Source organism: Talpa europaea (assembly GCF_964194135.1).
Source record: "Talpa europaea genome assembly, chromosome: 10".
Lineage (NCBI taxonomy): Eukaryota > Metazoa > Chordata > Mammalia > Eulipotyphla > Talpidae > Talpa > Talpa europaea.
In genome coordinates this window covers 118,184,094-118,196,713 of record NC_140077.1, presented here as the reverse complement: position 1 = coordinate 118,196,713, position 12,620 = coordinate 118,184,094, and the positions used below count along the sequence as shown (strand labels likewise).

Sequence of the window (12,620 nt, the reverse complement as noted above, 5' to 3'; positions counted from 1 at the left end):
GTTAAAGTGATAAAAAATGGTTAAATATGAGTGTATGAGACTATATGACTATAATATGAATAAAAAGTTTTTATTAAAATAGTATAAACCCACTGCAGTGGGCTGGTGGGGGCTGCCCTTGATCTCAACAAGCAGCTGCCTGGACTTTTTCTCCAGTGTTGGGATCACTGACAGGTCTCTACTACCTTCCTGCTGTGGAGGACTGAACTTTTCTATTATCCACCTTAAATAACTATTTTGGTTCATTCTACCAGAAAGTTCCATTTCCCTGTGTTTCTCTGATTTTAAAATCTACATTGTCTTAGGCAAAAACTGCTGAGTTACTTTTGACCTGCTAACAAGCTATACAGAATGCTTATTGGTTGAATAAAAGCTTTTAATTTTACTTATGGGACCTGTAAAACATTAAGTTTCTTGTTAAAACAAACTAACCTGGTAAAACATAAAGTAATAATACAAACATTTTTGAGCTAAATTCTAAACCTCAAATTTTACAGGCAGACTGTAAAAATTTACCTCTTCTGTTATCAAAATTAGTGTTCTTTTATGTTTTAATATATGGCCGTTCCCAGTGACATAAATGTGTTAACAACCTAAAGCCAAAAAATCATTTCTTAAAAATGTAAACTCCAAAAATATTTTCTTATCAAAAAAGTTAGTAAAAACTGCCATGACTGCTGTGGTCTCGAGCCCAAGGTCTTTGGTAATAATTAAGATTAGACACTTATTCTGTGTACAGATTTTAGCTGTTAACTCATTAAAAACCTCAGTATCTTCACACATATTGATAAAATAACTATGTTTCAAAATATATGCACATGGCCAAAATTTTAAATGTATATCAAGAGATCTCTGTTTCTGTTTGTCTTTCTTTGTGTTTGTTTTGTTTTTTACCTCCGGAGGACTAATTATAGATGGCGCCTTTATAAATTATCACAAAACAAATCTTGACATCTTGATCAAACAATTTTTTAATAAACAAAAACTAGTTTAAATTTTATAATATAATTCAAAGCATATATGCCTTACAGTTATGTTAAGTATTAATACTTTGTTTAAATGTGTTTATTTCAAAAGAAATTTCTGGTATAAAAGGTACTTTTGTCTTTCCTACTGAGTCACATGTATGTGAAAAATGTACATAGTATCTATATGGTGCTCTGATTTTTTTTGTTTTTATTGATTTGCCTAATTGCTTCTTTATTAGCCAGCCTGTAAAAACCTAGGTATGTGCCGTTATGTTATTAACAGCCATGCAAAATGGAATTCCAGTCATAACAGAAACTAAAACTACAACTAAACTTTCAGGTTTACTTTTTGCACCTATTTGTAAAAGCTAAAAATTCTAATGTCATATTACCTTGTGTGTTCACATTTAAGTCATCTAGTTCAAAGAGATGACAGTATTATATTATAATGCCTTACTGCTAATGAAAGATGTGACAATCCTAAATCAATGTAATGTGAAATGTGTGTTTAAAAAAAAAAAACATGTATTAAAAATAGATATTTTAATGGTCTTAAAAGTAAAGTGATAAGTGTTAAAACAAATATTAAAAGGTCTAAAGGAATTAAAAGTAACAAAGCTAAGTAAAGTGTTGAACATCTGAAAAAGGAATTTTAGGAAAACAAATTTTGTATACTCAAATGATTTATATTATTTTAGTGTTTTGGGAACACATTAGCTGAAATAATTTTTGGTTAATAGTAACTGAGTTATAATCTAATGGGTTGTTTCAAAACATGTACTTATACACTAGCATTGGGTATAATCTTGGCCCTTGTCTAGGTTAATAATGTTGGGTACATAATGTCTTTTAGTGTCTAAAGAACTAAGGTTTTTGAGATGACAATTAAAGGTTATGATTTAATTGTCAATATTATCACTTAGGGCTAGAATTTTTATAGAGATTAAATATGGTTGTTTTTGCTGTTTTCTAGTATTTATGACACAGCTTCCCAAACATTTAATTAAAGTAAAATTTGGTAGCCTGTCATTTAATCAATTAAAGGAAATTTTGTGGAACCTCAGCAAAGCTTTAGAGACACTCCACAAACTTTCTCCCTTTCCTCCTGGGAAGGACATTAGATAAATTTATCCTATCTGGTTTACCTGGTAAAGTTACACTACAAGGAAAGCACTGTTACTTGGGAAAATGGAAAAACTCTAATATGTACAAAAATGTTAACATTGGTTTTCTTAAACAAAATCTTTCAATACCTGATATGTATGTAAATTGTCAATGATTATTGTTGCCTTGCAATATTATATACTTCAATGGTTTAATGTCTGCAGGACTTGTTTCTACACACACACACACACACACACACACACACACACAAAAGGCCTCAATTGATTCAAAATGATAAACTTTTGAGAGTAAAAATCTTTCTACAAAGGACTGTATAGACTGTTGGAAATACACCTGATTTTTACTGTTTTGTTTGGCATAACATTGAAAATGTTTTTTTACATTTTTCCTTGATTCAACAAAGTTTTCTTGTTTTGACTGACCAGACTCTACAACAATGTTATAGATATATATTTTTTTTTTCTTTTTCTAGCAGAGCTAACCTTTTGTGTGGCTTTGAGTACAATTCTTCCAGGAAGTTGACATAGAGCTAAACTAAAATGTGGAGAAACTGCTGCTTTGTTCGTAGGGTTCCAGAAATCTCTGAAAATGATGAGAAAGCTTGCCTCCATTGACAGGACTGAATAACCCGGTTCCCTGAACAGAAAGCTCTGTCATAAAGCCTAAACTTTTTCGTCTTTTCACTGCCATTAATGATGTACACTTCAAACAACCTGGACAGGACACCGATAAGATCCCAGTGCGTGCCTACGTTGGATACCCCTTCGTTATACTTCTGGGGAACGCCTCAGCTACACGCATTCAATTGCGTGGGACTTCTTACTCCATTCATTGTTCTGGCTGCATTGTTACTAATTGTATTATCCCCTCTCTTGTTCGTTTGTATCCTGTTGTAGTCTTACTTAAAAGACCCCCCTATTTTATGTTACCTGTTGATTTACATGATATGCCTTGGTATGATAATACTGCCATGCAAGTTTTAGATGAAGTACATGTTCTTCTCCGTCCTAAATGTTTTATTGCCACCCTTATTCTAGGAATTGCTGCTCTAATTTCCCTGGTTACCTCCTTAGCTACTTCCTCTGTTGCTTTAATTCAGGAAGCTAAGACAGCTTCTTTTGTAAATGACCTTACCAAAAATGTGACCATGGCACTCTCTGTGCAGCGGGACATTGACTACAAGTTAGAAAGAAAGATAAATGCCCTGAAAGAAATTGTTATTGCCATTGGAGATGAAGTTCAGCTGCTTAAGCAGCAATTATCCACTCGCTGCCACGTTCAGTTTCGTTTCATTTGTGTTACACCTTTGCGTTATAATTCCTCTCTACATTGCAATCTTACTAAACATCACCTATTGGGCATCTGGCATGACAATGACCTCTCTCATGACCTTGCATCTCTTCAGTCTGAAACCTCTGCTGTCAGTAAATCTCACCTAGATACTTCAGTCTCTTCCTTTGCCCATTCTCTGGCTTCCACTCTCCAATCTTTAACTCCTACTCACTGGTATCATCTTGTTCTCTCCTTCCTTGTTCTTTCCCTACTTGTCCTGCTTCTCTGTTTGTTTATTCCCTTCTGTGTCCGTTCACTTCACAGGTCCATCTACCGCATCCAGTGTGACATGTATTCTTACCAACTTCGTTCTAAAAAGAAAGGGGGACCTGCTGCACCCCCCCCTGCAGTGACCCTCAGGGCTAATGGCTGTTGCCATGGTCCCTGAGGTCCGGCGTGGGCAAGGAACCATGCGCGCAGGGGGAGAACAGCAAACTCCCTAAGATGCAGAGAAGCCGAATGCCTGCCAATAAATAATGACCACCAGAAGCTGCCACAAAGATGATTAAAAGAAATGCTGACCACCTGGAACCTTATCTCGCTTTCTCAAGGCCCACAAACTTTATTCTGCTACAACTGTCTTTCTAAAATCTTTCCTTTTTCTGGTCATTGATTGCTAATTAAAAAAACATACATAATTTAATAATTAGGCTAATGCAAATGAAACATTACTAAACACTGTGTTATAATAGAATTGTTAGTTTAATAATCTTTCTATTATGTGCTTAACTTTAGTACCTTTGATATTAACTGCATTATAAAATAAATTCACCCATGACAATTAATTATGAGTAAAAATGATAGTTAGTGCAACTAGAAAATAATTATATAAAACAGTAGAAAGAATTTATAGCCTGTCCAATTAGGAATGAGGCTAGGTCCAGATGTAACTTCGGACATAAATCACTGCCCTGTCAATTAAGCTAAGCCTATGAGCAAACTGATCTCTTTGATGTTCACTGTTCCTATGCTTTTAGAAAAACATATATATACTGACCACTAGCTTAATAAAGACGCACTCAGATTTTCACTCTCTTGAAGTGTGTCTGTGTGTCATTTATTCATCGAATCCCTGACCACCCTGCGCAGTCTCTCAACCCTGAGACGGCCTCATCGTCCATCGCTGTGCTGGTCCGCGGCACTTATGCACACACATCATTTGTGCTCACACATATTCTTGCAGCAAAGTCCAGGAGCAAGGCGCGCTGTCACTGTGCCGGGCATCAGCTCTGGAGAGGGGGGCCGTGCGGGGGCCGCGCAGGGGGGCCGCTGAGCGCTGCTTGCCGGCGACTCCCCCTGCATATCCCGAATACTTTCAAGTATTTTGAGTGTTTTATTAAGATTTATGTTTTGAACTGCTTTGCTTTTTATCCCTTCGTGGCGCCCACTAGCCGCCACTGCGAGGGTGTGCGCTGGCACGACGACGATTTCTAGGGGGACAAGACCGGAAAGAGACGGCGCCCCGAGCTGCACAGACGAGGCCCCGGCTTCCAGACCGAGCTGCGAGACGACGGCTTCGGGGAGCCCGAGGGCGCGGCCATGGCTCAACTGTGCTGCCCCTGCAGCGGCGGAGCCGCCCACCCGGCGTTTCTCTAAGGCCCACGCGGGCGCTTCCCGTGGCCTGCAGCTCTCTGGGCGCCAGGGGAGGCCAGTGTCAGCGGCGGGTGTCCATGTTCTCTGACGGCAGGGGTGGGGCGGGCGGGGCGGGGGACACCGGGGCGGGGCCCAGGTCTCTGCAATCCCAGCCGGGGGCTCCGCGCACCGAGGACAGTCACCTCTCGGGAAGGGCTTTTCAGCCAACGGTCACAACCTGCACAGAAAACCACTTAGGAAAACCTTTTCTCCCAAAAGAGCCATTTGACAATATCAAGAAATAATTCTTTCATGCATTTTCTTTGAATTTTTTAGCATTTTGAGGTTCTTCCTTGGTGTTTCCTCTTCGGGACGTGGAGCGCGCGCCTGAGCTCAGGCGAGGCTGACACCCCGGAGACCGACACCCCGGGAGGCCGACCCCCTGCCGCGATTCCGACCCCCCAGGAGGCTGACGCCCTGGCAAGGCCGACACCCCGGCACCCGCGGGTCTTCCGGCGCTGGAGGCGCCCGGGTCAGATCCACCCCGCGGCCCCGGCCCCCGGCACTGACCCCGGCCCTGCCGCCCGCCCGGGAAGCGTGTCCCCTGACCCGCGGGGCGCTGGTTGTGCGCCCGGCGGAGGAGGGGTCCGCGCTGGGCTCCCCACCCCTGCGGGCCGGGGCTGGAAGGACCCGCGGAGCTGCGCGGCTCCCGTGGCCTGGGCCAGCCCCTCGGGGTGCTGGGCGCGGGGTCCGGCTGCCAGCGCTGTGGCCCCCCGCGCGGCGGGAGCTGGAGCTGGGGCTCCGCGGGGTGACGGGGCAGGTGGGCCTCGTGGGGACCCCCTCCCTCCCTCGCTGCCGGCGCCCCCCGTGGGACAGCCTGGCGGCCCGCCCGGCGCTCAAGATGGGGCGCGGGGACAGGCCACGGGCCGAGGGCCTCACCCTGGGCCCAGGCGCCCTTCACCAGACAAGCGCCGCCCGCGCTCGAGGGCGTTCTGGGCCGGGCCCAGACCCGCGGCCTTTCTCCACGGTCGGTCGGTCGGGGTGAGGGCGCCTGCTCGGGGCTCTTGGGGCGTCCCCTGGCCCCGCCGGAGGAGCCCCGCAGCAGCTGGCGGGCCTGGAACGTGCCTGAACGGCCCGCGGCCCAGGGGCGCTGCCCGTGCTGAGCCCACCGCCTGCTCTCCGGGCTGCCCTCGCTCGCCTGGGTCCGCCGCGCCGCCCTGAGAGCTGCCGCCTCGCCCAGCGCCCGGAGGCGGAGGGCCACGCCCGCAACCACCGACTCCACGCCGGGGGTTTGCTCCAGAAAGGAGGCGTGACCGCCACGGCCTCTGCCTCGCCACCGCGTCTTCCCGCCACAGTGAGGCTCACGCTGCCTGGAAGCTGCTTCCCGCCGGGGTTCGTTTTAATCCTGTTTGTGCAGTGGGGGGCCCCGCTGGGGGACCCCCAGGGAGCCGGCTTTGGCTGGTGTCCACTCATCAGAGGTCCCTCCCACAGGACCCGGCATCACAAGCACAACTTCGCCCTCAGGTCACTCAAACGGGCCCAAGCACCTCCTCCCCAGACCAGCTCTCCCCCGAAACACCCACACCTGGGGCCAGCCACGCAGATGGGGCGACTGCGGGTTACCTGGGCCTCCCGGTGGACCTGCCGCAGTTCTGACCTTCTCCTGCGGCCTATCACAGCCCCCACCCGGGGACACCACCATGCAGCTGCCCAGCAGCTTGGGGCCTCACATCCCCTCCTGGCACCCCCTCCTCGCCCTGCGATGGCGCACTCACTGAGGCAAGGTGGTGGGGGCGGGTCACGGGGGTCTGGTCACAGGGCACACTGAGGGCAGGGCCCTTCCTGACACCTTCCAGAAGCTTCTGAAGGGAAGGACGGACATTTTAAGCCACATGCAAAAGAAATCCAGGAGGGTGCCTTCCGGAAGAGCTTCCATGAGGCGGCAGGGGTGGGGCACGGGAGGTCCCAAGAGCAAGGGGTTGGCGGGGCGCGGGGGTGTCCTGGGTGGTGGGTGCTGGGTGCTGCTCCGACAGTTTGCAAACATAATGAACCCCACGAAAATGACGGTCAGCGCCGCACAGGGAAGCCGCTCCCCGGGGCAGCTAATAATAGAAAGCTTCCGACTGCTGACTTCTGGTGTCCCTGCTGTTCCGGACCTGGCCTGGAGCAGGACGGCTGCCCAGCAACGCCACCAGCCTGTTCCTGGCGTGGCCCAACGGAGGTCTCGCTTCGCCTTTCGCGCCCGTGGGTAGAGAACCTTCTTCCACTGAGGCTTTATCTTTTGATTTTCGGATTAAAGCCACATGCTTAAGGGCCACATGTGATGAGGTGCCACGGAGAAGAAGCCAGTCGGGCGGCCCCTGGCTTGGTCCCACAGCTGAAGTCTGTCCTCTCAGCGCAGAGCGACCAGGTGGGGCAGCTCGGGACAGCCTTGCTCCTGCAGGACGGGCAGAGAGGCCAGGGGTGGGAGGGCCTATAATGGGAGGGCCTGGGGGCACCACGGGCCAGACTGGCCAGATGGAAAAGCGAGCAGGACCTGCGCCAGGCTGACCTGGTGGAGAGCAGGGAGGAGGCTGGGGCAGGGAGGTGAGGGCAGAGGTGGCCTGGCGTGGACAGGCCACGGGTCCAGAGGGCCCTGGAGGCCGCAGGGCAGCAGCAGGTCAGACGCTCCGGCCTGGGTTTATCGAGTGACTTAGAGAGTGACTGCACATCACCATTTCCTCACCTGCCAACTCCCCCTCAGGAGACGTGCACCCACGGTGGGGTCCCAGCCAGCCTGAGGGACGGCGTGGTTGCCTGCGGCCCAGGCAGCAACCACGCTTCGTCCTCATTCATTTGGGCCACGTTTCCTTGGAAGAAAAACTAAATGGAACTCTCTTTCCTGGACGTGTCTCTGCTAAGGATAAGCGGCTGCGGGAGCCGGGCGCCCCCCCCAGGAGGAGGCCCAGGTGTCCCTGCTGACTGACTGGCTGCGGCCAGCGCCCCTGCTCAGGGAAGACTTGCTGGGCGCCTGCTCCAGCACCGGCCCTCCCTGCCGGCTCCCTCCGCCTGCTCTCTAAACAGAGCCGCTCTCCCGGGGAGCAGCCCGCAGGCTCCAGGCTCCTTCTTTGGGTAACAGGCGCACTCCCCACTTGCCGTCCGCCAGTCAGCTGACTGTGGGGCTCTCCCCAGCTGAAACCGCCTTCCCATCTCCTGCTGGACGCCCCATCAGAATCATCTGAAAGGCCAGAGCCTCCTCTTGTCGGATTCTTTCCAACCACCTCAAAATGACCAAGTCATCTCTGGCCCGACTTTCTCTTTAAAACCCTCCTTGGCAATTAGCTGCCAAACCCCAGATGTTCCTGTCTTCTCTCTTCCAGCCTCTCTACTCCACTCCGGCCGGTGGGCGAGGCTCGGCCTGCTGCCTACACCCTGCGCTGTGGGACAAGGCCTTCCCCCCCGCGGCTCTGATCCACCCCGCGGCTCTGATCCACCCCGCGGCTCTGATCCACCCCACACCGCCCTGAAGCAAACTCTGCTCCCTGCTGCCTCCTCCTGCACACGCGGCCCTCCAGCAGGACGCTCCCAAACAGCACACCCAGCAAAGCACCCCTGGTGCCACCCAGATGTGTGTACCCGGAAGGGAGTGGCAGGCCTGGTGGGGTGGGGCGCCAGTCACCCACTCTGCCCCTGCCTCTTTCTGTCTGTATTTCCAGGCCCATTAGGTTGGTGCCTCTGCAACCGTTCGTGGTCTGTCTCCACGTTGCGCTCGGCCCGCGGTAGCTCCAGCGCCAGGTGGTTTGTGGTTTCCATTTCTCTAATTTACAGCGTGACTGCCACGTCCAGTTTATGTCCAAGTCCTCATGAGATTTTAGATCCCGAGTGCAGGAAGATGGCCGACTCGCCGAGGCGCTCGCAGTGTGCACAGGAAGGTGCTTAAGAAATGTCTCCAGGGCCTCCCCGGTGGCGCAGCGGTTGAGCGCTGGGTTGCGAGGCTGCCCGCGGCCCCTGCGGCGCCGGTTCGATCCCCAGCTGCTCCCCGGCCACCGGAGGAGGGTCCCACATGGCGTGCAGACCTCTCCTGCCGCCCGCTGCTCCCCTCAGCAGTGTACTTCGGTCCTTCTGCCTGCTCTGCTCCCCACTCTGGCTCTGGTGAATTCTCTCACCCTCCCGCGCTTCTGACTGTACCCAGTGCATATATAAACAAAACAAACAAACAAGCAGACAAATAAATAAATGGAACATGCCTCTATTAAAAAAAAAAAAAATAAAATAAAAAAAAAAAAAAAAAAAAAAAAGAAATGTCTCCAGATGGAGATGCCCGAGAACCACCTTCACGGGCCCTTGGAGCTCATCAGATGTAACAACCAGAAGCCCCAAGAACGAGGCAGCCCCACAACTGGCACAAAGAACATCTTGGTTTGCATCAGCGCTGAGAGTTTTGTGAAAGGACAGTCTCATCATGGAGACAGCAGATGACGCTCTTCCTTCCGCGTCAGTCTAGTCCCAAACGGAATCCTAGGAACCGGAGCAGGGTCCCCAGCAACGGGGCCACCTGAGGAGCCTGCCTGCTGCCCGGGACTCCAGCCTCAGCACCCCGGCCTTTCTCCACGGCTGCTGAGAGGGACCCGGCTGGGACCCACCTGCCCAGAGCCCCGGCTCCACCCAGGGGGGAGCTGCTCCCTCTGAGCTGCTGGACAGTGGCCGAGTCCACCAGGCAGTGAGGACCCAGGCTCTGCTGCCCACCGGCCCACCCAGCGCCCCACCCGGCGCCCCGCCGCCCCTCCCGCCCCTGGCGCCTCCCAGAGCCCTACTCCAGCCGGCCGGCCGGGCCTCGCAAACAAGCAGGGAAGGCGCAGTCAGCCGCCGAGGGAAGGCCCGGCCGCCGCCGCAGGGCGCAGTGGGGTCTGCCCCAGGCTCTGGCGCCCGCCCCAGACTTCAAAGGCAGGAGGAGCCCCCGCCCGCCCTACTTTCTGCCACAGGAGTGCTCTGGTGTCCCAGTTAATTGGGTTTAAGGTAATAGAAAAAAACGCAAGAATCAAGGCACGGAGCTGGGTTATAAAAAGCATCTGGAAGAGCAGAAATGGACAACGTGTCAAAGCCCCAGGGAGGGAGGCGCGCCGGCGGCTGAAGCCCGAGGGGAAGCGCCTCGTCGCGCCCCGCCGGCTCCTCTCCGGCCGCAGCGCCAGACCCGCGCGGGACCGGCCCGCGCCCGCAGCGACCCCGCCGGGGCGGGGCCGGGGCCAGGGCCGGCGGGGCGGGGGCGCGGGGTCCGGCCCGGCCCGGGACGCCTGCACCCCGCCCCGGCGCCCCTCGGAGCGGCCTCCCCCCGCGCCCGCGCGCCGGGAGCCGGCGGACGGAAAGTTGCTGGTCCTGCTCCCGCGCCCCCGGGTCCCCCCCGCGGGGCGCGCGGCTCCGGCCCCAGCCGCGAAGGGCCCCGGCAGCGGCGCCTCGCCCCGCGCCCCGCGCCCGCCCGTCCCGCGCCCCGCGCCCGCCCGTCCCGCGCCCCGCGCCCCGCGCCCGCCCGTCCCGCGCCCCGCGCCCGCCCGTCCCGCGCCCGCCCCGCGCCCCGCGCCCCGCGCCCGCCCGTCCCGCGCCCGCCCCGCCGGCCCGCAGCGTCGAGGGCGCCGGGCGCGCAGGGGGCGCCGAGCCCGAGCCGGGCCCTGGGCTCGCGCGTGGCCGGGCCCGGGCGCCGCCCTCCTCGGCCCGCCCCAGCCGCGGCGCCGGGTCCGTCTTCCGAGGGGACCCGCGCCTGGGCCGGCGCGTCCTGGGCCGGGGAGCAGCGCCCGGCGCCCGCCCGCGGGGAGGCGCGTCCCGCGCCGGGTGGGGGGGCGGGGGGCCCGGGGGGCCGGACCCCGCGGCGGGCGGCGCCCCCAGCCCCTCCGCGCCGGACCGCACCGCGGGGCGCGCCCCCCGCGGCCGCCCGTGCCCACCCCGCGCCGCGCGGCTACTCACAGGCCGGGCTCCGGGGCGCGGGGCGGCGGGCCCGGGGCGGGCGCGGGCCGCTGCGGGGGCGCCGGGCGCGGCTCCAGACCCCCGTTGACGCCCCTCCAGCCCCGCCGGCCGCGCCGCGCCTCCGCGCCCCCGTCCTCGTCCGCGCCCCGCGGCTCCTCCTCCGGCGCCGGGAAGGTCACCCCCGCCCGCTCCGCGCCCCTCCTGCCCTTGGTGGACATCGCGCCGGGCCCGGCCGGGTGGGGTGCTGGCCCGGCAGCGCCCGGCTCCCCCGCGGCCCTTCCCGGGCGGCGGCTCGCGCGGCTCGGCTCCGGCTCCACAGCCCGCGCGCCCGCGCCGGGACGGCCGCGCTGACCGCGGGCGGGTGGGGGCGTCCGCCGGGCGCGGGCGCGGGCGCGGGGGCGGGCCCGGGAGGGAGGGAGCCGCGCCGCTCCCCAGGCCGCCCCGCCCCACCGCCGTCCCGCGCCCTCCGTCTGGAGCGGGGCGCGGGGCGCGCAGGGCGCGCGGCTGCCCGGAGGGGCCTCCGCAGACCCGGGGCCCGCGATTCACCAGAAGCAGCACTTTCCAGTCAAGGGCAGCCGTCCTGGGAGGGGCCTGGAGACGCGGACTCGAGGGGTCCCGGGATTTGCCCCTCGCCGCAGCCCTAAGGACAGCCGGGAAGCCGCGCTGCAGGCCGCCGGGCAGCTGCCCCCGCCGGGCCGAGCCCGAACCCCGAGCCCCGAGCCCCGAGCCCCAGGCAGGCTGCCGGGCAGGGGCGCCTCGCAGCCGACTGTCCGCGTGCGCCGTGCTCCTCGGGAGCAGCGCTCCAAGACTTAAACAGAAGACGAGAAGTTAATTAGTGAAAAGCAAATGAACCTGGGAGTCGCGCGTGGGTAACAAGCTGCACGTGCGGGGGGCGTGAGCCTGGCCCAGCCGCCCCCACCCGCCCCCCGCAGGCCTCCCCGGCCCAGGACACGGTCAGATCCACTCACCCAGCCCAGGCGGTCAGTCTCTGGCTCGGCCTCCCCTGCGCACCTCAGAGGCACGGCTCCGCCCCCCTTGGGAGGCCCCTCCCGCTGGCTCCTGGCTCCTTCACCTGCCACCCTTGCCCCTGCAGGCCTCGCCAGACACCTGCCTCCAAGGGCCTCTGCGGCCTGTTCTCATCCCGGCTGGCATCCCAGGCACATCCGTGCCCTACACCCGCGCCCCTTGGCACAGAGAATCCTCACGGCCAGGTCTTGCCTGCAGCGCTGGGGCTCGGCTGTCCGGCGTCTGGGCCTGTCATGCAGGGAGCTTTGCGGCGTGGCCGACCGGCTGGGGAAGGCACAAACCCTGGCGCGTGCACACAGCCGGGCTGGCCCGAGGCTCTGCGCAGACGCTCAGGGCAGGCTGGCCAGGGGTTGGGGGGGGCTCTAGAGGCCAGCGGCCAAGGCCGGGGTCAGCGGGCTTGCTCTCCCTCAAGCCTATTTCCTGGGCGTGTGCTGGCCCCGGGACTGGGGGGCACCCAGAGAAGACGGCAAAATAAGTGCCTCTCCAGTCTCCACCCCTTCGCCCTGACTTGCAGTCCTGCCACCTCCCAGGCTGAGCCCACGTCCCCTGCCTCCCCTGCCCGAAGTCTCATGTCTTGATACCCCGTGATCTGCGCAGCAGGCACCCTCTCGCCCACTGAAGGGCGTCTGAAAAATCCCAACTTTCCGCAACCATGAATAAAAC

At 57.1% G+C, this 12,620-nt stretch overlaps 1 protein-coding gene across 1 annotated transcript in view; it reads right to left on the bottom strand.

The window, feature by feature from the left end:
• Positions 1 to 11,149, bottom strand: part of TRPC3 (transient receptor potential cation channel subfamily C member 3) — a gene marked incomplete at both ends in the record, with an annotated part of 34,796 nt that extends 23,647 nt beyond the window's left edge. The window contains one exon of the mRNA XM_084245617.1: positions 10,932 to 11,149. Within this exon, the coding sequence (XP_084101743.1) occupies positions 10,932 to 11,149 (218 nt within the window). The remainder of the gene's footprint in view (positions 1 to 10,931) is intronic.
• Positions 11,150 to 12,620: the final 1,471 nt, after the last annotated feature.